The 26,870-nt window shown below is 43.6% G+C and overlaps 1 protein-coding gene across 1 annotated transcript; it reads right to left on the reverse strand.

Moving 5' to 3' along the window:
• Positions 1–23,518: 23,518 nt before the first annotated feature.
• GCK72_008602 (uncharacterized protein) lies at positions 23,519–25,379 on the reverse strand (the record flags this gene model as incomplete). Its single annotated transcript, XM_053726909.1, has 2 exons — positions 23,519–23,680; positions 25,230–25,379. The coding sequence occupies 2 exons, from the start codon at positions 25,377–25,379 to the stop codon at positions 23,519–23,521; spliced, it is 312 nt and encodes a 103-aa protein (XP_053586486.1).
• Positions 25,380–26,870: the final 1,491 nt, after the last annotated feature.

Consider the following 26,870-nt stretch of genomic DNA (forward strand, 5'->3'; position numbering starts at 1 on the left):
GTTTCTCGATCATTTCTCAACTTTTTCACTTGGTCTTGAACCATTGAACCGCAAAGTTGCAGTGAAAAAGAACAGGAAAAAGGCTTCTGGAAACCGAAATATGGGTTGCAATTTTTATCTCCCCCGCATAAAACGTCAGCAGAAAGAGCGCAGGCTGCAACTATAAAAATGAAAAAGCCTTAAAAACGGAGGTGTTTCTCCGCAAATCGTGCTAAGTTTCTGTTCCGTTCCGATATTTTCTTTAAACGTTTTAGATTTTCCGTTTATAAATGATGAGCCTTTTTATTTCAGGATGAAGTTAGAAATTTCATTCCTCTTACTTTTTGCGTTGGTAATTCATCAAGATGTACTAGCTACAACACGGCCAGGTATCTTAAACAATTATTGATTCTCTGAAGAACTAATTAGTTACAGATCGTCATCGGCACAGAAGTCATCACAGGCCGAAGCCACAAAATGATCAGCCAACTGGTAGGGACAGCCGGCTCAAGTTTTTCCCGAAGTTAAACAACTTTTTACAGGAAACAATCCTCCGAAAGTAAATTCAACAAATCCAGCAGATTGCCAGCACGAATGCAATCCCTATCCCGGATTCCCACCTACACCACCAGATTTTGACTTTAATTGCACGAGATCGACAACGACCGCTGGGCCACACCAGCCAACGACAACAACTAGATATCCACCGACTGGTGAGTACTATTCTTAAACATGATCACAATGGTAGGCACAATAAAAGTAAAAGAAGTGTAAAGTATATTTCGGAATAAGTTCTCTTTCTGTTTTAAAGAGTTTTAAAGAGCGCTACATTTTTGGAGAATCAAATTAGATTCTCTCTGATTTGATGCTCATCTTTTGTTAAATTTAGAAATTTTTTTCCTGAAAAATGTCACCTCGAGAAGAACAAAATACAATATCACCAAAATCAAAATATTGTAAGCTGAAACCAAAACCCGATTTTTGCGAATAACCCCAAATTATAGCTATCATGTGAATATAATAGTAAATACATTAAGTTACCTGAAAGCCTTAATGATAACTGCCATAACATTGCTCACCAATTTCTGAAACCTCTAGATAAAAACTGTTAATTCTTTGACGTTTTACAATTATGATACATTTCAGACGCGGACACCACTGATACTACTCCGTCGAGAGACCCAACAGCAACAACGGAAAACGTAGTCACAACAATCACACCTGATGGTCCAATCGGTTCAACAGGAACCACAGACTCTTATCCAGGAACCACTGCCTCGCCACCTACTGGCACGACTGATTCTGAGCCTGGAACCACGGCTTCACCGCCAACAGGAACGACTGATTCTGAGCCAGGAACCACAGCCTCTCCACCAACTGGAACCACTGATTCTGAGCCAGGAACGACAGCCTCTCCACCAACTGGAACCACTGATTCTGAGCCAGGAACCACAGCCTCTCCACCAACTGGAACTACTGATTCTGAGCCAGGAACGACAGCCTCTCCACCAACTGGAACCACTGATTCTGAGCCAGGAACCACAGCCTCTCCACCAACTGGAACCACTGATTCTGAGCCAGGAACGACAGCCTCTCCACCAACTGGAACCACTGATTCTGAGCCAGGAACGACAGCCTCTCCACCAACTGGAACCACTGATTCTGAGCCAGGAACCACAGCCTCTCCACCAACTGGAACCACCGACTCGGAGCCTGGAACCACGGCTTCACCTCCAACTGGAACCACTGATTCTGAGCCAGGAACGACAGCCTCTCCACCAACTGGAACCACCGACTCGGAGCCTGGAACCACGGCTTCACCTCCAACTGGAACCACCGACTCGGAGCCTGGAACCACGGCTTCACCGCCAACTGGAACCACTGACTCTGAGCCTGGAACCACGGCTTCACCTCCAACTGGAACCACCGACTCGGAGCCTGGAACCACGGCTTCACCTCCAACTGGAACCACCGACTCGGAGCCTGGAACCACGGCTTCACCGCCAACTGGAACCACTGATTCTGAGCCAGGAACCACGGCTTCACCGCCAACTGGAACCACTGATTCTGAGCCTGGATCCACGGCTTCACCTCCAACTGGAACCACCGACTCGGAGCCTGGAACCACGGCTTCACCGCCAACTGGAACCACTGATTCTGAGCCAGGAACCACAGCCTCTCCACCAACTGGAACCACCGACTCGGAGCCTGGAACCACGGCTTCACCTCCAACTGGAACCACCGACTCGGAGCCTGGAACCACGGCTTCACCGCCAACTGGAACCACTGACTCTGAGCCTGGAACCACGGCTTCACCTCCAACTGGAACCACCGACTCGGAGCCTGGAACCACGGCTTCACCTCCAACTGGAACCACCGACTCGGAGCCTGGAACCACGGCTTCACCGCCAACTGGAACCACTGATTCTGAGCCAGGAACCACGGCTTCACCGCCAACTGGAACCACTGATTCTGAGCCTGGATCCACGGCTTCACCTCCAACTGGAACCACCGACTCGGAGCCTGGAACCACGGCTTCACCGCCAACTGGAACCACTGATTCTGAGCCAGGAACCACAGCCTCTCCACCAACTGGAACCACCGACTCGGAGCCTGGAACCACGGCTTCACCTCCAACTGGAACCACTGATTCTGAGCCAGGAACGACAGCCTCTCCACCAACTGGAACTACTGATTCTGAGCCTGGAACCACGGCTTCACCTCCAACTGGAACCACTGATTCTGAGCCAGGAACGACAGCCTCTCCACCAACTGGAACTACTGATTCTGAGCCTGGAACCACGGCTTCACCGCCAACTGGAACCACCGACTCGGAGCCTGGAACCACGGCTTCACCTCCAACTGGAACCACCGACTCGGAGCCTGGAACCACGGCTTCACCTCCAACTGGAACTACTGATTCTGAGCCTGGAACCACGGCTTCACCTCCAACTGGAACCACTGATTCTGAGCCTGGAACCACGGCTTCACCTCCAACTGGAACCACCGACTCGGAGCCTGGAACCACGGCTTCACCTCCAACTGGAACCACCGACTCGGAGCCTGGAACCACGGCTTCACCTCCAACTGGAACCACCGACTCGGAGCCTGGAACCACGGCTTCGCCTCCAACTGGAACCACTGATTCTGAGCCTGGCACCACGGCTTCACCTCCAACTGGAACCACCGACTCGGAGCCTGGAACCACGGCTTCACCTCCAACTGGAACCACCGACTCGGAGCCTGGAACCACGGCTTCACCTCCAACTGGAACCACTGATTCTGAGCCTGGCACCACGGCTTCACCTCCAACTGGAACCACAGATTCTGAGCCAGGAACCACAGCCTCTCCACCAACTGGAACCACCGACTCGGAGCCTGGAACCACGGCTTCACCTCCAACTGGAACCACCGACTCGGAGCCTGGAACCACGGCTTCGCCTCCAACTGGAACCACTGATTCTGAGCCTGGAACCACGGCTTCACCGCCAACTGGAACCACCGACTCGGAGCCAGGAACCACGGCTTCACCTCCAACTGGAACCACTGATTCTGAACCAGGAACGACAGCCTCTCCACCAACTGGAACCACCGACTCGGAGCCTGGAACCACGGCTTCACCTCCTACTGGAACCACTGATTCTGAGCCAGGAACCACGGCTTCACCTCCAACTGGAACCACCGACTCGGAGCCTGGAACCACGGCTTCACCTCCTACTGGAACCACTGATTCTGAGCCTGGAACCACGGCTTCACCTCCAACTGGAACCACCGACTCGGAGCCAGGAACCACGGCTTCACCTCCAACTGGAACCACTGATTCTGAACCAGGAACCACGGCTTCACCTCCAACTGGAACCACTGATTCTGAACCTGGAACGACAGCCTCTCCACCAACTGGAACCACTGATTCTGAACCAGGAACCACGGCTTCACCTCCAACTGGAACCACTGATTCTGAGCCTGGCACCACGGTTTCACCTTCAACTGGAACCACCGACTCGGAGCCTGGAACCACGGCTTCACCGCCAACTGGAACCACTGATTCTGAGCCAGGAACCACAGCCTCTCCACCAACTGGAACCACCGACTCGGAGCCTGGAACCACGGCTTCACCTCCAACTGGAACCACCGACTCGGAGCCAGAAACCACGGCTTCACCTCCAACTGGAACCACTGATTTTGAACCAGGAACCACGGCTTCACCTCCAACTGGAACCACAGATTCTGAACCAGGAACGACAGCCTCTCGACCAACTGGAACCACTGATTCTGAGCCTGGAACCACGGCTTCACCGCCAACTGGAACCACAGATTCTGAACCAGGAACGACAGCCTCTCCACCAACTGGAACCACCGACTCGGAGCCTGGAACCACGGCTTCACCGCCAACTGGAACCACCGACTCGGAGCCAGGAACTACGGCTTCACCTCCAACTGGAACCACTGATTCTGAACCAGGAACCACGGCTTCACCTCCAACTGGAACCACTGATTCTGAACCAGGAACGACAGCCTCTCCACCAACTGGAACCACCGACTCGGAGCCTGGAACCACGGCTTCACCTCCTACTGGAACCACCGACTCGGAGCCAGGAACCACGGCTTCACCTCCAACTGGAACCACTGATTCTGAACCAGGAACCACGGCTTCACCTCCAACTGGAACCACAGATTCTGAACCAGGAACGACAGCCTCTCCACCAACTGGAACAACTGAGACTTCAACTGGATCTACTGGAACTACCGAAGAGCCAACTGGACCAACTGGATCCCCACCAACTGGTACAACTGAGACTCCAACTGGATCAACTGGAACTACCGAAGAGCCAACTGGACCAACTGGATCCCCACCAACTGGAACAACTGAGACTCCAACTGGATCTACTGGATCTACCGAAGAGCCAACTGGACCAACCGGATCCCCACCAACTGGAACAACTGAGACTCCAACTGGATCAACTGGAACTACCGAAGAGCCAACTGGACCAACCGGATCCCCACCAACTGGAACAACTGAGACTCCAACTGGACCAACTGGAACTACCGAAGAGCCAACTGGACCAACTGGATCCCCACCAACTGGAACGACTGAGACTTCAACTGGATCAACTGGAACTACCGAAGAGCCAACTGGGCCAACCGGATCCCCACCAACTGGAACTACCGAAGAGCCAACTGGACCAACTGGATCCCCACCAACTGGAACGACTGAGACTCCAACTGGATCAACTGGAACTACTGAAGCGCCAACTGCACCAACTGGAACTACCGAAGCGCCAACTGGACCAACTGGATCCCCACCAACTGGAACAACTGAGACTCCAACTGGATCAACTGGAACTACTGAAGCGCCAACTGGACCAACCGGATCCCCACCAACTGGAACTACCGAAGCGCCAACTGGACCAACTGGATCCCCACCAACTGGAACAACTGAGACTCCAACTGGATCAACTGGAGCTACTGAAGCGCCAACTGGACCAACTGGATCCCCACCAACTGGAACAACTGAGACTCCAACTGGAACTACTGGAACTACCGAAGCGCCAACTGGACCAACCGGATCCCCACCAACTGGAACAACTGAGACTCCAACTGGATCTACTGGAACTACCGAAGAGCCAACTGGACCAACTGGATCCCCACCAACTGGAACAACTGAGACTCCAACTGCACCAACTGGAACTACCGAAGCGCCAACTGCACCAACTGGATCCTCACCAACTGGAACTACCGAAGCGCCAACTGAACCAACTGGATCCCCACCAACTGGAACAACTGAGACTCCAACTGGATCAACTGGAACTACTGAAGCGCCAACTGGACCAACCGGATCCCCACCAACTGGAACTACCGAAGCGCCAACTGGACCAACTGGATCCCCACCAACTGGAACAACTGAGACTCCAACTGGATCAACTGGAACTACTGAAGCGCCAACTGGACCAACTGGATCCCCACCAACTGGAACTACCGAAGCGCCAACTGGACCAACTGGATCCCCACCAACTGGAACAACTGAGACTCCAACTGGATCAACTGGAACTACTGAAGCGCCAACTGGACCAACTGGATCCCCACCAACTGGGACGACTGAGACTCCAACTGGATCAACTGGAACTACTGAAGCGCCAACTGGACCAACTGGATCCCCACCAACTGGAACTACCGAAGCGCCAACTGGACCAACTGGATCCCCACCAACTGGATCCCCACCAACTGGAACAACTGAGACTCCAACTGGATCAACTGGAACTACTGAAACGCCAACTGAACCAACTGGATCCCCACCAACTGGAACAACTGAGACTCCAACTGGATCAACTGGAACTACTGAAGCGCCAACTGGACCAACTGGATCCCCATCAACTGGAACAACTGAGACTCCAACTGGATCAACTGGGACTACCGAAGCGCCAACTGGACCAACTGGATCCCCACCAACTGGAACGACTGAGACTCCAACTGGATCAACTGGAACTACCGAAGCGCCAACTGGACCAACTGGATCCCCACCAACTGGAACAACTGGAACTACCGAAGCGCCAACTGGACCAACTGGAACAACTGAGACTCCAACTGGATCAACTGGTACTACCGAAGCGCCAACTGGACCAACTGGATCCCCACCAACTGGAACGACTGAGACTCCAACTGGATCTACTGGAACTACCGAAGCGCCAACTGGACCAACTGGATCCCCACCAACTGGAACAACTGAGACTCCAACTGGATCTACTGGAACTACCGAAGCGCCAACTGGACCAACTGGATCCCCACCAACTGGAACAACTGAGACTCCAACTGGATCAACTGGAACTACCGAAGCGCCAACTGGACCAACTGGATCCCCACCAACTGGAACAACTGAGACTCCAACTGGATCAACTGGAACTACCGAAGCGCCAACTGGACCAACTGGATCCCCACCAACTGGAACAACTGGAACTACCGAAGCGCCAACTGGACCAACTGGAACAACTGAGACTCCAACTGGATCTACTGGAACTACCGAAGCGCCAACCGTACCAACTGGTTCACCACCAACTGGAACAACTGAGACTCCAACTGGATCAACTGGAACTACCGAAGCGCCAACTGGACCAACTGGATCCCCACCAACTGGAACAACTGAGACTCCAACTGGATCAACTGGAACTACCGAAGCGCCAACTGGACCAACTGGATCCCCACCAACTGGAACAACTGAGACTCCAACTGGATCAACTGGAACTACCGAAGCGCCAACTGGACCAACTGGATCCCCACCAACTGGAACGACTGAGACTCCAACTGGATCAACTGGAACTACCGAAGCGCCAACTGGACCAACTGGATCCCCACCAACTGGAACGACTGAGACTCCAACTGGATCCACTGGAACTACCGAAGCGCCAACTGGACCAACTGGATCCCCACCAACTGGAACGACTGAGACTCCAACTGGATCCACTGGAGCAGGATCAACGGAAACAGCGACTACTCCAGGAACTAGTGGAACGCCATACACAGGAGTCACTTCATCACCAGCTGCTTCAACCACTGAATCATCTGGATCTACAGAGGAACCAACCACTCCTGGAACCAGCGGTACACCAGTCACAGGAGAGACATCGTCGAGTACTGCCGAACCACAAGGAACAACAGCTACTGGTACAACGGAAGAGCCAACTGGAACTACTATCTCAACACGGAACCCAACAACAACAACATCACCAGGAACATGCGTTCCAAATCCCCCAGATCCGATCGACCCAGATTGCATATTCGACCCAGAATGGCCACCGTACATCACAGACAACGATTGGTTCCTGTGCCATCCTCCAAAAGGTGGATATAACTATCAAATCGGATATGGAACAGGATTCGATTACGGATTCGGATCCGGTGGAATCTTCATCGGTGCAGGAAAACCAACAAAGAAGCCAAACTGATCATTTTCACATTACTTGTATTGAAAAAGAAACGAATAAATATTTAGAAAGTGTTATTTCTCACTAGTTCTTCTTTTTTGAAAATTTGAAATAAACAATTATTTGACATTCTGACATCTCGTAAGTACTTTTTATCTTGAATTCGAATGTCTTGATCTCCATGAGTGTCCTTTTAAAGATTCATCTGAGTAAGTGTAACATTCAGAACTTGTGATTTCGTTGAGTAAAATATCTTCTTATAGATAATTTTCTGATGAAGATTTGTTGACTCTTCACGGGAGTCAAGTTTAAATTTTCTAGCTAAAAAAACTCCCTGTTGCAAAAAAACCAATTCGAAAGTTATAGAACATTTTCATCAGAGGACTCTGAAACCTTGAATTTAACCAATCCTTTTCTGCAAAATTGTATCTTTGAATAGAGTGTATGGAGTAGTCCGTGTTAGAGCTCTCGATCTAGTACATTCTAGAGTTTGGCAGTGTTCGTTGCAAATCATCTTTCATCGCAGTTTTCCGTTTTTTATACCCTCAAAATTCTACTATTTTCCATGTTTCTCAACCTCATGACCGTCCCAACGAACATACATTCATCTTCGGCAAGCCGTGAGCACAGAGTTCAATTTCTATGTAAATGAGCATTTTCAGCTTCCCGTAGGATATACTATTTGGGATATTCTTCTGAAACTCTGAAATCAGTCTTCAATACTTTCCAAACACTTTCATTTTATCAATTTCAACGAAAACTCAAAATTAACGTTATCATTCATTTTGCCAGCTCCCCTCTTCGATAATACAATTTCGTCGCCGCCACTTTGACCACCTCCCTCATTGATAAGAGGAGTCTTTCCGGGTCACAGGCGACTTTCATCGTTGTGTGTTGTAAATAAGAGTTCTCTGGAGTTTTCGGACTAACAAACACATTCGACCCGGCGCTCAGTTTGTGTAAAAGTACAACGGGGTCGGTCTCATCTGCTGGCGGGACGGACAGACGGCTGGTTCCTTCAAGATGTAGTAAAGTGGAACCGATTTTCTCATTGATTGGTTCAAATGAGAGGGAGATCTGGAAGAGATTGGCAAAGGTGGATATCTCAAAATCGTTCGGCTTTCAACTAATGATCTCAACAACATTGTCTCGACGTATTGTTTAGAATCATGTCGAAAGCTGAGCGAAAGAGTGTCCGAATAATAAAACAGGTGAATATAGGAATGTATCGACACGGCTTACCAACACGACCAGAATGAACTGAATGTGGGGGAATCATCGAGAGGTGGGGGGGGCTGTCCAAAAAGTGAGATAGTGAGAGAGTGCTGAGTGACAGGAAAGGCGAGGAAGATAGTGAAGTTTCGAGAGACTTATGGAAGCAAAGGGGGGCCGTCTCCTCTCCCGCCCGGTCGGGAGGGACAGCGAGACGGATGACAACGACGACCGGGGGGCACTGAATTCGATGGCCTGTCCGGGTGCCTTTTATACGGCCCCGGTTGGCGGAAATAGTGTGGGTGATTAGGAGGGTCACCACCTCGCACATTTTGGGACGATTCGCTCCGCCCACTCTGTGCAAGCGCCCCCCGGTGTCTCCTGTGTCTCTGCACGCCTGTGTTGTATATCGATCCATCAGTGACCCGAACGTTTAGAAGATGAAGGCGAAGAAGAAGACGAAACGGAGAAAAACGAGGGATGACTTGGAGACTGAGTGAGTGACAAAAAAATTGGATGATAGTTGGAGACGAATCGAAGGATTGGGGAAAACTGGGGGAAAAGTGAAAGCGGCGAGACCTTTCCTGATAAGATCCATGAATGCAGAAGGAGAGAGGAGGAAAAAAAAACGAAAACTTGCAAATTTTTATCGTGGAGAACATCGCTGCCTCATTCGACTTATTCTAGAGGTCTTAGGATTCGAAGGGGGTACTGTAGGCGTACTGTAGGAATTCGAGGAGCGTGGAGCTGGATAAAGGGTCTAAACTCTCAAACATGATCAGATTTTGGCTTTTCTGGTCTGTCTGTCGTTATGAGGGTCCGGGTGTCCGTTTTAAAAATTTTCTCGATGTTTCAACGTTTTCCAGTAAGACAGTTTGTCCGGAATACCTTTTTGTGAAATTCCGGAGCTTCGCAGTGCTTATGTGTGTCTGTTTGCCCGGATGCCCAGTAAACGTTCACCAATGTTCGATCAGGATTTTCTATCTGTTTGTCTGTCAGTTCGGATGTCCGAATATTTCCGACCAAGATGGTCGAAAGACCAAGAGCTATGAGTATTTTCGAAGTTTTTTTTCGGACTTTTAGTCCATACTTGTGTCTGTCAGTCAGGATGTCCGTTATCCCAGACGTCATAATAAGTCTATAGACTACGTGTGTCGGTTTGTCCGGATGTCAGTAATCACTGGAACTCTTCTTCGAATCTAATGTCGTTCTGTTTGGCTCTCGGACGGGATGTCTAAGCTCTACACCCAATTTTCGAGAGGTTTCTCTTGTGTTCTTCAATTTTCCAGAATCTTCCGAGGTATTTTCCCATTGCCCCACGTCACTTCTCAAGCTATTTTTATCATCTTTCCCATCTCATATCTTTTCTCTCTGAAATTCCCATTTTCCACCCCTTCCTTTTCGCCACTTTCTACAGTTCCGATCTTTTGATCTTTTGCTCTCCTTCCCCCCTCTTCCTCTCCCTCCGTTCCCTGTGCCACATCACCTCATTTCTCTTTGTTCGTTTCCATATTTTATTCGAAATGAAATCTCTATTATATGTAGATCATAAACCAAAATGAGACGTCCGGGGGTTTTAGGGTAAATACATTTTGAAAAACGTTTTGTCTGCCACGTGGCGGACATATGGTTCTTGGTTTGAGGAGGAATGAGTCTGGTGTTGGCGCCTGGTACTAATGACTCATTAGTTTTGACTAGATTGGAAAATGGAGATGGACTGGGAACACTTATTGAGCACACAGGACATAGACAAGTGCACTTTGAGAATGGAATTTAAGAAAATCGTCGTAGAAGAGGCAGCGTCTGTTGGATTACAGTGCTATTTTCGTGAAGCTGGAATTGTGTATTTTGGAAAATCTGTGGTACCAATATAAGTTTTGAGAATTCGAGATTTTTCAGTTTGATTACCATCAGAGTTGAGCGGAATTCGGTTTTTCAAATGGCGGAAGGCGGAAAGCGGAATGAAATTTCATTTTTTTAAAGATGATTTTGGCCTTATTTTGTTGTAAAAAGCCCTCTTAAATTAGTTCAACTTGTGTTGAATTTTTCTCGGTACAAACTGATATCTTTGCTGCAAAAAATCTCAGTGAATTCAAGTGGGTGAACAAATTTTTCAAGCTGATACCCTCTAGGTGGAAGGCGGAAAAACATCAAATCGCGGAAGGTGGAACGCGAAAATTGTGCTCAACCCTGATTACCATTCACACAGTACCAAACAGTCTTTTTGAGGTTTTAGCAGTTTCAATTAAAGCTAAGAGAGGATTGGGGCAGATAACTCAAAATCCAAACTCTGGAACCAATTACAACACTACCAATTATCTCCAACTAATTATCCATATCCAATCCAGGAAACCAACAACATCACCCCAATGATCCATCGATTCCTCTAGTTCCTCTTGGTTTCTGATCACGGCTTTCGACCTTGGTTTGACCTTTAAGCTACACCAACATGAGGGTACTTTGAACGACACTTCATTCACTATTGGACTGGAGGAACTGATGAGTTTTTATCAGCGACAAGGAAATGACGGATTTTCAAAATAGGTATTTTGGAAATCCAGTTGTGAAGAAACTTAAAAATTATAATTGCTAATTTCCGAGTAGGCAAAAACCTTTGAAACCTACAAAACATCAGTCTTATCAAGTTTTTTTCCAAAAAAAAAGACATTTTTGAAACAATTTTTCATTTCTTCAGTTCTTCCGGGCCGGGCCGGAGAATGTTGAAATTTTAGAAGACACTTTTGAATGATGAAAGCGCGTCGCAGGTGCGACAACCTAAGTTTGTCACTATATTGCAAAAAAACATTACAAAAAAATATTACAAAAAATCTGAGACTCTGGTGAACTATCTTGAGTTTTTTTTTTTGGGAAATTTGAAATGATATTTGGACTTTCAGATTAGATATATTGTCTTAAAATAATGGTACAAAACTGGAAACTATTCACGAAACAGTTTCAGAATTCATAACTTGTCCTTACAAACTTTAGACTTTAGTATTGCAGTTTTGCAATCGTGACGATCGAGACTACCAAATATCCATTATCTGTAAAAAATTTCAGCTTGTTTTCAGCAACTTGAACTTTTCTGCCTATTTTCTGACTTTTCCCTCAGATATCCCCCTCATCTACCAAAAAATCTCTGATTTCCCCCCTCATGCATTACTCAACCCCCCCCCTCTCTACTGAAGTATCACATTTCAAAGTTCCACCGTCTCATTTTGCAGGAGGAGGGGGAGGCAGACAGTGTTCCCCCTTCTCTTTCTAAAAACATTTTGTCTGCTGTCAAAAAGTGACAACATCTCCAAGGCTACAATCGCCACTGTCTGCAAGGAGAGAGAGAGAAAACGAAAAAAGAATGAAATCTGCTTCTCGTCTCCGCGGCTAACGAGATTCATCTGTTTCACTCTACTCTCTTGATTTGAATCGGATTGAGAGGAGGAAAAAACGACTGGGTGACGTCACAGGAGAAGTTGGTATCGGAACGGCACGAATTGGGGGAATAGGGCTTACTGGCATCCAAACTGATTGTAACTAGAGCCGATGCGGTATTTTGGCTTGTTGAACTACAGTAATACCACGGCATTCTATTACAGAAAAGCGTCAGAAGTCTACTGTGCGCATAACGCGATGAAAATGTTTTGAAAACAATTTCACCGGAAAAATGCACCTTTTGAAGATTTTAAAAAAGTTTTTCAAATTTTTATTGTTATTAAACACCGAACGGCTGATTAAGTTATTTTTTGTGTACTGCATGAAAACTTTTTGCTATACGCCTTTAAGCTACAGTAAGAATTTGCACTGCTAAAGCGTCCGTAATCTCTTGGGTAAGTTGGAGGCGCAGAGTGCCGTGAATAGCTGAAATTGGGCATTTAGAGGAGGAGGGAACGGTGAATATGCAAGCACGCTTTATTGAAAGACCAATTTACCTGGGAAAAAGTGTTTTTTCAACTTTAAATCGCCCAGAAAGTAGGAATCGCTCCGCAGTTCTTGTTTAAAGGAGCATAGCGCTGAAAACTGCAAAAGAAATGTTAAATACCGTACTCCACTATCGGAAAACGCCTTCTACCCCAAGCCTCCCAAATGGTTAAATCTAGGTCTAATAACTTCAATACAGTGTTGAGCCATGTTTTAGTCGGTTCTGATGCAAATGCAGTTCTGATACGGGTTTTTGCTTATTCGGGTAATACTAATCACCAAAATTTTGACAAAAAACCACATTTTTTTCAAAAAAATGATAACGGATTTTTCATGCGATGGCTTGAACCGAAGGCTTCGAAACATACTTATGACGGTTGCTGCATTCATCTGAAAACATCTGAAATTCTTCTCCCCTGACTCACCCTCCTCACAATCTATTGTTCCCCACCCTGAATCACTCCAAATGACTCATCCCCTTCCCCTCTCCAGCCGCAGAAAAAAGTGAGAGAGAGAGAGAACCAATTCGTATAGTGTACTTTTCTTTTTCTTCTTCCTCTCTGATGACCTCCAGTTGGCAGCTGCGTGAACTTTCCTCTTTCTCTCATCGACACATGTGTTAGTTGGAGGCTCGGGTGCTCCATCGTGGTAGTGGTGGTGGTGGTACGTGTTGGTACCCCTGTGCACACTTTTTTCGAGACGGAATCTGAGGCTGAGATGAAGAAGATGAAACTGAAAAGAGTGACCTGATCCTTTGTGACCAGTGACTGGGGGAGAGGGGACTGGAGGAACCTAACTATAAGGCAATAGTTATCACATTGGTCTGAAATCTGGCAAGGTGAATCTGAATCTTGACGACTGCTGCACAGTGACTACTATACTCGTAATCAAGAGGATAAAATAGGTGTCAGCGAATAACAAGGGAAGTCCTCGAAGTGTTCTCTTTCAAGCGACTTAAGAATATGCACCCTGATAATTTCGAGTACGCAGATTCCGAATCTGTAATACAATTTTGCAAAATCCTTCTGTGAGCCGAGTTATGTCACTTCAAACTTTTCCTATGGTTAAGCTTTCCGCGCAATTGTAAGATAGATGGTGACACTTGCACACTTATCGGATGGGCGCTTGCTGTTTGTCTTGAATCTTTTGTGCCTATTTTATGCTTATATTAAATCTAAAACTTAAGACAACGCTAAATTTCTAATGATATGAATTCAACCAGACATCCTATACTTGACGCTATCTTTCCGCTGGCTAAGCTGAAGCCTAACGTGCATCCTTTGTGCGGAATCTGGATTTTGGGTTGGCCAAAAATCTGGAAATTTTAATTGTTTAAGGTAGAGCTAATTGTAAGCTTCCAAGGCCTTGGCAAGCGTAAAAGTCATATCGGCCTGAAAATGAAGTGATTGGCTTACTAAGGCAATGTTAGACGTGCTGTGCCAACCTAGAATAGTTTAACTTCCGATTGAACTTTATGAGCTAAACCAATTGACATCCGCTACCTAATCTTTACTAACTGCTGGCCTACAATACTACACTTGCAAAACTGCCAAGCAACCTGAAATTGAGACCCACCTTGATTTTGAAATCTGAAATTCTTAGTTTACAGAAGCATACACACCTACCACTTTGGAGGCCTAATCCTGAGTTTATTAGCTGGCACATAATCCTTGGCTACCTTACTTATCAATAGAAAACTTTAGGGGACTATGCCATATAGCAAATTCAAATTTTGCGCCAAAGCATACCTTCCGCTAAATTTACTTTATTCTTATCAAAAGCAAACTTTAGCTCATAGGGCAGCTTCAACGCAGCTACCTGGACTAAGACATATAGCCTATACCTGATATCATACCCATTTTCAAATTTCGGCGCCGAAACATACTTTCCATCTCCCACCAATTCAAACTTACCATAATCCGAAACCACACAACCATTTGAATGGCATCGGAGTACAAAGCTAGATACCTAACCACGGGCATAGCTTTTTACGTCCGTGTCCACCCAAATGGTATCACAGTGGTCCACGTTGACTTTGAATAGAATAGAATAGCAGAGAATAAGGGGAAAAGGTAAACCGTGAAGAGTGAAGGTGACTAATGTGATGAGAGGGCGCCATTCCCCCCCGGCCGTTGAAAAGAATAAGAGACGAGTGACTACAAAAGAAAACTATATAGAGAGAGAGGTGGGGCTGCGACCATCTTTGACGTCATTTGGAATATACAGTGGAGGGAGAGAGAAAAAGAGAAAAGAAAATGATCTGAATCTAAGTACCTAAACAATACAATCACGGGAGGATGACGTCATTCGTGTCATGGGTTGTGATAAACCGGAAAGCGGGGAAAACCGCATGAATGTTCTGGAAGTGTGTGTTTGTGGAAAGGTGTGGGAGTACTGTAACAACTAATGAGGCTGTTCAAAATTGAAAAGGCGGAAAGTGGGATAAAAAATTTCGGTGAAACACGAAAGGCGGAAGGCGCATACTTGTCAACCGGGCCGAAACGGGCCGATACGGGCCGGCGCGTTACTCGCGTCAAAATGAATATTAGGAGCTGAAAAATATACCAAAATGTAGACCTCGACGAGTTCAATGTCCGTGGCCAACTACGGGCCGGATGGCTATTCGTTAATATGCCGCGAGCCGGGCTAGAATGGCTTTTTTGGCCATTTTCGCGGTTTTTGACACTTTTTCCCGGCCCGCGACACATTAACAAATAGCCATCCGGCCCGTAGCAGGTCACGGACATAAAACTCGTCGAGATCTACATTTTGGTGTATTTTTCAGCTCATAATATTCATTTTGACGAGAGTTACAAGCCGGCCCGGTTGAAAAGTATGAAAAAAACGAAAACCTGTTATTTCCCAAAAAATAATTTTGTGGCGCAAGCAATGCGATTGCGTTTAGGTACTGCGTAAATATATTTGGTCCATTTTTGTTTTAAAATTAATTCCCCTCAACACTGACTGATAAAGCAGGTACTATCTGTTTGTGGAGAATTGAAGATTTTCAACAACTCATTATACAGTATCTCATTTCGAAAGTTAGCCATGGAAGAATATGGTATTTCCAGCTGTAATTCTTCAAAAACGGATTTATCCAGCGAGAGATCGCAGAGAAAAATGGCTCCGGAAGTTGAAATTTAATAAAATTCTGACTATTTGTCATACTGTATCATCTTCAAAGCGTCTCTAGAAAAAAAAACCTGAGTGTTCGGTTTTTGACTTTAAGCGGTATATTTAGAGCTCACCAAAAATTGATCAACGATCCTCCAGACCTTGTCAATAATTCAATAATTTCTAGAAAACTGAGACATTCCGGGAATTTGATGCTGCATGACACCAAGCTTGAGTCAACCATGAACAGTTGTACTTTTTCAAAAGCTTTGAAAAACCGTGGTTGTCCGCATTCGTGAAAGTTACAGTATATTAAGAAGAGTCTTGTCAAAATTTCAACAAAAACTGTTATAAATTCACGACACTGCGCCGCATGGCTTTAAAGGCGCATCTAATTTGTTCGAAATGGTCTCAAAGCGAAAAACATTATTTGCATTTATTTTTAGACCTGCAAAGCTCGAAAATACGGTATTTGATCTTTTTCAACTACGAGACCATTCCGCGAAATTTCTAATAAATTAGATGCGCCTTTAAAGCCATGCGGCGCCGTGTTGTGAATTTATAATATAACTTAACACCACCAGTAAAGGGTATCATTCCAACAACTTCAATAATATCACCTTGTATTATTTTAGTAGTAGGTTTAATTACCCTTAATTAAGGTAACTAAACCAAAGCTCTAATGATGGTCGCAAGGACAACCAAAAACACTGTAAAATATCTGAAATTTTTAGTAACTACAGTACCCTAGTGTTTCACACCCAAACTCATAAAATCGTCATCCTTACATTATCCTGAAGTTAGCCACTTCAAAAATGATATATTTCACTAACTAAGAACAGTCAGAACTAAATATTGGTCAACTACAAAAATACACAACTTTATAGGCTTATAGCTATACCATACATACATCATAACCACACCGCAACACCCATGTCATGATGACAAGTTTATGTATGCGGCATACATGTTGCTGCTTGCTGCTGCTGAAGTATTATGCCGCGTAAGCCTAGGAAAAACGGACGAAAAACAGAGAGAGAGAGAGAACGCGGGAATGCGTCAGTTTCTGCAAGGTCAACACGAAATAGAAACAGATAGGGATCTGAGGAATTTCCCTTGAAAAAATATGAAAATTTACGGTTTTTTTAAATGAAAGACAGAAACCGTTTCAGTACGCCTAGAACATCCGGACATTCGAGGCTATAACCAAAGTTTTGAAACTTGACAAATCTACTGTCCCCTCTTTTATCACAAATAAAAAATCTAGGCCAATTTGGCGAACTCAAGAAAAAAAAAGAGAATCTAGTTGATCAAATATGAAAAATGTGAACAGTGATTGACCAAACATCACTTTCAGGTGACACCACAGTTACCGAACGCTAAAAGCCACAGCTACCGAACACGCGTCAAAGGGGCGCCAGTTTTTAAGGATCGGCTTTGGCGATTTATACCAACCTAACCAAGTTTTGAAATTTTTGAATTTTTTTGGTAAAAGTCTAGTTTTCGACAAAAAATTCAAAATTTAATCAAATGGATGGTAATTTAAGCATTTTTTACTCCAAATTTTCAAAATTTTCAAAAAATTCTGTATAAAAAACCCATTTTTGCAGGCCGACGGGCCGAGACGGACCGGCCCGATTTTTGATAGATCTGACACAGAAAACGCGCCGAAGGCACGCCAGGTTTTTGTGGAGCAAGCGAAATTCAAATTTTCGTAAAGTTTTAAGCTAGTACACTATATCAAGTAATTGACAGTCTGGAACGCGCCACAGGAGCGCCAGATTGCTAGAAGACATGAAATCGAAAAATTCCAGGAAATTTCCTGGTATCCCGGAACCGGAACACACACATTATCAGTATTTACGCATTGATAAACAATTTCCGTGATTTAGAATCAAAAATCACGAGTTGCCAATGATTGTGACCGAGAAGACTGTGAGCATGAAAACGGGAATAAAATGAAAAGTGTTGTTTCACCACTGCTTTTTATATCATCATCATGGAGGAGTAGAACAGAGGAATGGGTGGAAAGGTGATGGATGGATGATAAGAAAGGGAGTGGAAAGGGGAAGAAGGGGGGAGTAATATGATATCACAAGACACAAATTTTCGAGAAAAAAAACCTTCAAAACAGAAGAGAGTGAGAGAGAGAAGATTCTGGAAAAAAGAGGAGGTTTTTGACTAGGGAAGGACCCCGAGTCAAGATGGAGTTATCGAGAAAATTGAGCTCAAAGTTCAGCTCTAATCTCGATTCTTAACATCCACGTTTTTCAACGGATGATGGTGAAGGAAAACTTTTTTATTTTTTGAAAGGGGAAAAGTGGGTATTCGGATCAGGGCTGTGCAAAAGTTTTTAGGACCAACTTTTTGAAAAAACAGTTCGAAATATTTTTTAAAATTTTGTAATGGCGGCTATTCACCTGAATCGAGGGGAAAAAACAATTTCCGGAGGTGAATAGCCCCATAACAAAAATAGTGATTTCTCGATGTTTCCTGAATTTTTACCTAATTTTGGTGCTCAAAACATGTATTATATTCTGGGGGTCTGTCCTTTCAGTTTTCATAGAAATTCAAAATTTATGCCTCCGAAAAACTCACTTTTTGAGACAGGTTTCCTGAAATTTTTTTGAATTTTTCGGTTTTTTCGGTCAAAATGTTTCGAAACAGTTTTTCCACACCACCATTATTCGAATAGCTGATTGACAGATAGACATAAACTCCATCTAGTTCTTAATACTCAATATTTGCGGGACATCCGGACAAATCGACAAACAGAAAGATGGTGAACTTTAGATTTCAAGGTCTCTCTGTTTGTCCGGATGTCCGGATGTCTATTTTCGCGATGTTTCAAACATCTCTCTGTGTGTCAGAATGTCCGGAAATCCACTTTCTCCAAAATTCTTGGAGCAGAGAGAACTATGGGTCCATGTAGCCTCCTGTTTATCAAATTTTCAAAAAAAAACATCGGTGTGTCCTGAAATCCAGACGTCCAAAAGCAATATTCTCTGGTCTGTCCCTTTGTCTGCAAGTCCGAATGTCCGAGTTCTCCTCATCTCAAAAGGTTTTTGTGAATCCTGTTGTCCGGATGTCTGTCTGTGTGTCCAGATTTCCAAAGCTCCAGAACTTTCCAGTTTTTTCTTCTCCTTTCTCCATCTTTTCTCTCCATCTCTCACTCCATAGAATAATAAAAACTGTGCAAAAAGGGGAGATGGAAACAATATAATATATTCCATCTCTCTCTTCTCCAATCGTTCGATTTCTCTCTCCCCATCTCTCCATCTCCGATCCCTCTCTCTTTCCATCATAAAGGCCTCTTGCACCCCTTCCATCTCTCCAACCGGCACTGCTTGGTACCCCCCTTTCAAGCAGAAAAAAAAGATAGATAGATTGGGGAGAAGAGAGAGAGATCGAGAATCGACGGAGAGGATTAGAGAAAGAGAATGATTGAATGGAGGGGACGGGGAGCGGTGCCCTGGCGCCCCGGCTAGCGAAGAAGGGGACTGGTAGATCAAAGTTCTCACACATTATATAGTCGATGATATGTGTGTTCTCATCAATATTCCGATTCTTTATGATCTATGGATTTGAAATGAGAGGGAAAGGGGACTAGGGGGTGCTTGAACTGTTGATTTGATCTACTGGGGGATTGATCTTTTGATATATCGAAGAAGATGAAGCAATGCAACAGGGATGATGTGAGGATTGTGAAAAATGTTAAAGACGATATACCTGGATAGGCACAGTATCCATTGAGGGTACTGAGATAAGACAAATAATCTTTTACCGAAGATGGCAAACATTTTGGCAGGTCAAAAATTAGGCAATTTCAGAAAAAAAAATTCTAAAAACTTTCCAAAAACCAATTTTTCAAAACGGGTCGAGCGGGCCCGGCCAAAGTTTGACACGTTTGGTAAACACCTATTTGAAATAGGCTCATTCAGACATACTGTAGCGTTTTTATAAAACCAGATCAAGAAGTTTGGTTGGAAACTCGAAAAATAATCAGTCGTCGAGGTTACCCGGTTTTCCATAATCTTGTAAAAAAGTTTTGTGCCTGGTGTAACTAGGGAAAGTCATGGAGTCAGTTTAGAGTCATTGAACGTGGTCTAAATCATTAGAAAGCTGAAAAAAAACTGATTCCGGATATATATTCAGTTTTTGCCCTTGAGGTCTGATATTCGAAAAAAACAAGGTCAAAGTTTGGTGAAATACAAAATCATTATCTATTTAGCACGCAAAAATAGGCAAAAGAAATTTCGTGGGCCTGAAAGGCAATAATTTGTCATTTCTCCGAACTTTGGCCTTGTTTTTCTTGAACACTAGGCGTCAAGGGCAAAAAGTGAATACATCTTTGGAGTCAGGTACCAAAACAGTTGGACATACATCAACACAGACAGAGATACTCAAGAACCGGAATGTTTTCAAATTCATAGAACTTGGCTTACTGTAGTGTGCAATCTACCGTATCTTTTTACTCATTACAACTATGAAAACAATGAAAACTTTTTGAAGTACTTAACCTTCAATATAACCTCTAAACACAGATCAAATTATAGATTACACTAACATCATCTCACGACAGTGTGGCGCCAAAAATAGAATAAACAGAGTGTTTGTTTCTTGTAAACTAACGACGGTTTGATTGAAAAGGGACATACATTTTTCATGTTTCAAACATCTGGGGTGCCTGAGGCGCGTTATGAGAATCTGAAACATTCAGGTGTTAATAAGGCGTTTCAGCCAGTTTGCGGTCAACAAGACCATCAAGGGTGTCTGCGGCGCGTTTTAAGAATCTAAGTTTCTACAAAGGTAATCCGAGAGTTTTAGTCAGTCTGTACACAGAAGAATGATCCATCCTGGGGCGCCAGAGGCGCGTTTTGATAATCTTAAGCAGTCAGAGTGTTAATAATATGTTTCAGTTAGTTAGTGACCAACGAGACTGACTGGGGCGCCCGCGCCGCGTTTTCAACATTTGAATAGGTATGAAGGTTACTATAGAACTGATCACAACTGCATTTCCAATTTTTATAAAACACCTGAACACCTGGACACACAGACACAATTACAGGCATAAATCTTCTATTCCCTCTCTAATCTCCGACCGTCCGTCTTCCCCTATTAATTAAGGAAACGTGAAATATAGAAGAAAGAAAGGTGTGTGCAATTTGTCATGACACAATGTCAATAACTTCTTGGAAAGTGAAGATAACCAACTTTTAGAGGTTATACGCATTAGAAAGGGACACCCGCTCTCCGACAGTGACGTTGCGCCTGAGTGGAAGTGGAGAGAGGTTGGAATTGATGTCGGGGGAAGAGCATTATTAGTAAATAAGAGGATGAAATGTGATTAGTGATAAGAATGTGTACTCATGGTCATTAAGACAATTTTCGAGGGAAAACTATAAATAAAATTGGGCATTGGTCAGAATAGGGACGGATGGTGAGGAGGTTTACAGGGAATTTGTAGGTTTGTGACCAGTGTGTGGGTATCGACTTGATACTACCCAATTTCGAGATATTTCCCGGGAACAAGTTCACGAAAGTTTCTCGATATTTTTCGAAATTATAGAAAATGAATGGGGAAATTTTGAGTGATTTCTCGATACTTTTCCCCAGGAAGTTGTACTTTGTAAAATTCAAAACGTTTCGAAACCGAACAATTCTAAACCCGACATTTCAAAACCGGGGTTTTTTTTGAGGTATCGGTTTTGAAATGCCCGGTTTCGAAAAGAAAGATAAAACTGCATTACCGGCAAATGGCCGTTTCGGTAAATCTCTTAGGTAAAAATTGTATTTATCGGAAACTATCGAAACTCCGGGTCTTTTTACCATAAATTTTTGAAAAAAGTATCGAGAAACTGATGTAAAAATTGATGCAGGTTTTGTTATACTATTTGTGAAATTCCCAATTCTAACTTTATGATTTGAATGTTATCAATCAAAACCAAAAAAGCTTAAGACTATTTTTCACAAGGATTCATATGTTGTTAGGACGCTCTAAAGTCTAAACAATGAAGTTAGTAAGACATTAACATTTTTAATATTTATTTTCCGGAATCCTTAAAAAACTCCACCTTCCAATAATTACGTACAGTACCACTCAAAAGTATATTAAGTTTTGCCTTTTTCATTTGAAAACGCCCAAATTTGAGAGTGTGTCATAGTAAAACTAACTGTCCCACAAAATAACTTTTTTATGGGATCGAAAAGACCAAGAGTAGAACTCCATTTTTGTAGTTGGCAACTTTTTTGTATGGACACTCCCTAGAGAGTTATAGTAATTTTAAATGGGCAGTTCAAAAATCGCACTATTTTGCACTGAAATCGGTCGATTTGAGGGAGGAATTACGTACAAAAAAGTTGTCAATTACAAAAATGGAGTTTTGCTCTTGGTCTGTTTGAACCTATAAAAAGTTATTTTGTGGGACAGTTAGTTTTACTATGACACACTCTCAAAGTTGTGCATTTTCAACTGAAACAAGCAAAACTTAATATATTTTTGAGCGGTTCTGTATATTATCGCTTCATTGACTCTTTATCTCGTTGTCGTGGATTTAATAGGTCTTATTATAATTCACCACATTGAGTATTTAAGCTTGACTCATTTCCAGACTTACATAATCTACTCAAAATAATAAATAGTAAAATGACGAGAAAACTAACAACAGCCTGAAACATGAACAGTGACCACTGCTGTTCTGGGCGTGGTCTCTTAAACTCAACCTGATGACATTCTGAGAAAGATCTGATCTACATTTTCTGTTTATATAAGGAAGAGGAAGCAGTCAGAAGTCGTCGTCTCTTGATCATTCACTCTCCGCCGTTCTACTGTGTCTACGAAGGCATTTTGGCAACTGGCTTGGCGAATCCCTACAACAAGTAGTGCCGGCGGATGAAGTCCTCGAACTTGGATCACAGACAAGCCCAGAAATTTCCCTGGTAACTACGGCGGCGCTGGAGAAGCCTAACTCCGAGTGCACGAGATTTTTGCAGGTCTGAAAAAACTGCAAACAATGTTTTCCGCTTCGAGACCATTCAAAAAAATTAGATGCGCGTTTAACTCCCCAAGTGCTCACGAACCGAAAATAACTTGGCTACACTCATCATTCTCTGAACCCAACATGACCTATTTCACTTTTGCACTTTTTCCTAATAATATATCCATAATGCATCTGAAAACTTTTATTATAATTCACTTCCCTCTTTTTTCCATTTGGAGAATTGTGTCCCCCTCCACCCTCCACAATGAAATTTCCATCTGCTGACTTCTTTTTTTTCTCAGAATGGGAAAAAAAAACTTCAGAAGCACATAGACACATGCCCCAACATTTCCGTTTATTTAGTAGAAAAATGAGAGAAGGAAAGAGAATTCAGAATAAGATTCAGACAGACGAAGAAATTGCACGATTGAGTACGTTGAGGTTGGCGAGCAATTGGGAGTACGAGGATGAGATTAGGCTCGTTTTGCGCGATGGTGTCGACATATTTGCACTCATTGTGGGCGTGTCGAGTTTTGAGACGAATGAGATCAAGGAGGTGAACACCTGAAAAGACATTATGTATATGGATTCAACAGTGCGTTTAGCTTTTGGCAACAATGCAGACTGGGACGCCTGCGACGCGTTTCTGGGTATCTAAGTTGGAGGAGTTGATAGCAAAGGTTTTTAGCAGATAACGGACTCCAATGTGCTGGGGCTGAGCTAGCGCGCCTGCGGTGCGTTTCGAGATTGGAATCAGTCAAGGATATAACGGGATTACTACAGTAAGTGAAAATATAGACTGGGGACGCGTTTGGCGCGTTTTGAAAACTTCAATTACAGAATCGGAGGCTAAACGAGACTGATTGAGATGATTGAGATGCATCAATTTTCTAGTTTTTAAGTTTTTTGGTATGTTATAGTACATAAATTTCGATTTGGGCTCAAAAACTCCTTGTGTTTTTGATGCAACATACTAAAATAAGTTCAGCAAAAATTTTAGCTATTGCCAGTTGAAAAATACCAATTTTGAGAGGATGTCTCGGTATTCTTGATTGACCAATAAAGAAAATTCTGTATGGACCATACAGATCAAAAGTAGAGCTTCATTTTTGTAGTTGTCAGCTTTTTTATACGGACACTCTATAGCAAGTTACAGGACGGCGAACTTTTTTCTCAAATTAACATATTTCAGTGCAAACCAGTGCGATTTTTGACCGTTTGAACTGTATTGTCCATACAAAAAAATTTTGTGGGTCAATCAGGAAAACGGGACATCCTCTCAAAATTGGTCATTTTCAACTAAAAACAGCTAAAATTTATAAATTTTTAGTGTAAAACTCATTCTGCGAAATCGAAATTGATAGTCTTGCATTTTTCCAAACTGAATTTATCCAAAACGAAGAAACTTCAAAAATGCAAACATAAATGTTAACATACAAAAATTATTATTTTGTAATTTACAATTTTTGTGAACATACATACAGTACCGGACAAAAAGATATCAACTTTGGCTGTTTTCAGTGGAAAATGACCAACTTCGAAAGTGTATTTCGGTGTCACCTGATTGTCTAATAAACTCAAGTTTATATGGGTTGGACAGAGCAAAAATAGTACATCATTTTAGTAGAAACTCATTACTTTTCACTTTGACAACCTATAACTTTCATGGTAGTGTCCCTACAAAAAAGTGGTCAACTACAAAAATGATGATCTATTTTTGCTCTGTCCAACCCATATAAATTTGTATTTGATGGACAACCAGTTAACACCGAAATACACTGTCAAAGTTGGTCATTTTCGACTGAAAACAGCCAAAGTTGATACCTTTTTGTCCGGTACTGTACCTATCTTAAGTTTTTAGGCTGATTAAAAAATCTCCATAAGTTTTGCAAAACTTTTCGGTCGGTAATACAGTGGCGAACTCTCAAATCCAACGTATTTCTCAATTTTTCTCCGATATTTTCGACCATTTGATTTTTGGACTATGGCTTTTATAATGCGGTTTGATCTTATCGCAGATCACCTGTTTTTAGAAAACGGTCAAAGTTCAGATTGTTAATTTTTTTTTCTGGGATTGCAAACTATTCATATGCCACAACATCACCATTATTACCTGTGGAAGTTCAATACTGAGTTGTTCTGCATTATACACGAAACTGCTGGATTTCAGCTGGTAGATTGAAGCAGAGAGTGAGTGGGAGGCGGCTACAATTTCAGAGAGCAATGATCGCACGGTTGGACATGACTCGGAGTAGTTGGGCATTCTGGAAAATATAGTGTATTTTCAGATATTAAAGTTTTGACATTAAGAATTATATTTCAGCAAAAGACTGTTTAGTGTGGATCGTTGTTAGGTACCGAAAAATTTGCAGGGCTTTTGAACTGGTGGCCTAGATTTACTTTATTTCAGGATTCTAGGCCATGTTTTTTTCCAAGATTTATAGCCCACCAAAACGAAGCCACGAGAAAGTTCTAGAAACTTTTTATTTATTTGGAAATTGCAGCGTTTCATAACTAGGCCATACTTTATACCACATTTTCAAATTTTTGATATTTTTCAGATAAAATCTAAATCTCCATTTTTGTAGTTGACAATTTTTTTACTGCAAGACCTCTCCCTGGATTTCTGTACCTTTTCGAAATTACCGGAGAATATCGTTGTCACCGATTTTTCTAAAGCTGCAGTACCCCAAGGTATGTAGCTTCATTCATTTCCCTGATATCACATATTTGTGATTTCACAATAAACGTAAATTTACAGTAATTTATACGTTTTAGTGCCCCCAGACTGTCATGTTAGCTAGAAACGCGTCAAAGGTACCCCAGACTGTTCCATACCACTATTTATAAACTTCTTGAATATCTTTTGGCTGTAATGTACAATCAAAATGCGCCAAAAGTGCCACAGACACAATTTCTTCATAATTCTGGTGCACTTTCGGCGCATTTTGTGAATCTGAATGAATTGAAGAGGTGACAATCCAAAAGTTCCAACCATTTGGTATCAACAATATAGTCTGGCGCACCTTCGGCGCGTTTAGTGGATCTGAAGTAGTACTAAGGTGAACGAGGAGTTTTAGTGTCTCAGTGTTAACAAGACTATCTGGGGCGCCACTAGCGCGTTTTGTGAATCTGAATTGATTGGAGAGTATCCAAGAGTTCAGTATTCAACATTACAATCTGATGCGCCTTTGGCTGGTGCACCTTCGGCGCGTTTTTCTCATCGCTATTGGTTTAATTTGGTGTGCGGCTTCTCCTGAATCAGATTATTTGCCCATTGTTTCAGACCGCCCATCTTTTAAGCCATCCAAATCCCCACAACCCAACTTTATTAGCCATCTCCCATTGTCCATCCCTTAATTCTGACAAATTGCCCTTCCTTCCCCCCTCCGTGGGTGGGCTCTCTCCCCCATCAAATTAGCATGTCCGTATCTCTTGTATACACATACTTTCAAATCCGTTAATACCCTGCTACCCCTTGTCTACTAACTAAAACAAAACGTCTCGACAGACGGTTGCCTCTTTCCACAACAACAACACCCTCATTAGGTACACTTAGCACTCGAAAAGGGTGATGGCGAAGTGGCTAGATTCAAATGGCCCCCAGTCGACCCTCGGGAGGAGGACAGCTCAATGAGCCCAATCACGTCTTCTTCTTCTTGTGCTCCGCCGAGAGCAGCACCAAGGGTGTCTTCTTTTGCTCCCTACCATCGATTGAAAGGGTCCGAGTAGTCACACGACAACATCTCCTTTT

Source organism: Caenorhabditis remanei, chromosome III (genome assembly GCF_010183535.1).
Source record: "Caenorhabditis remanei strain PX506 chromosome III, whole genome shotgun sequence".
Classification (NCBI taxonomy): domain Eukaryota; kingdom Metazoa; phylum Nematoda; class Chromadorea; order Rhabditida; family Rhabditidae; genus Caenorhabditis; species Caenorhabditis remanei.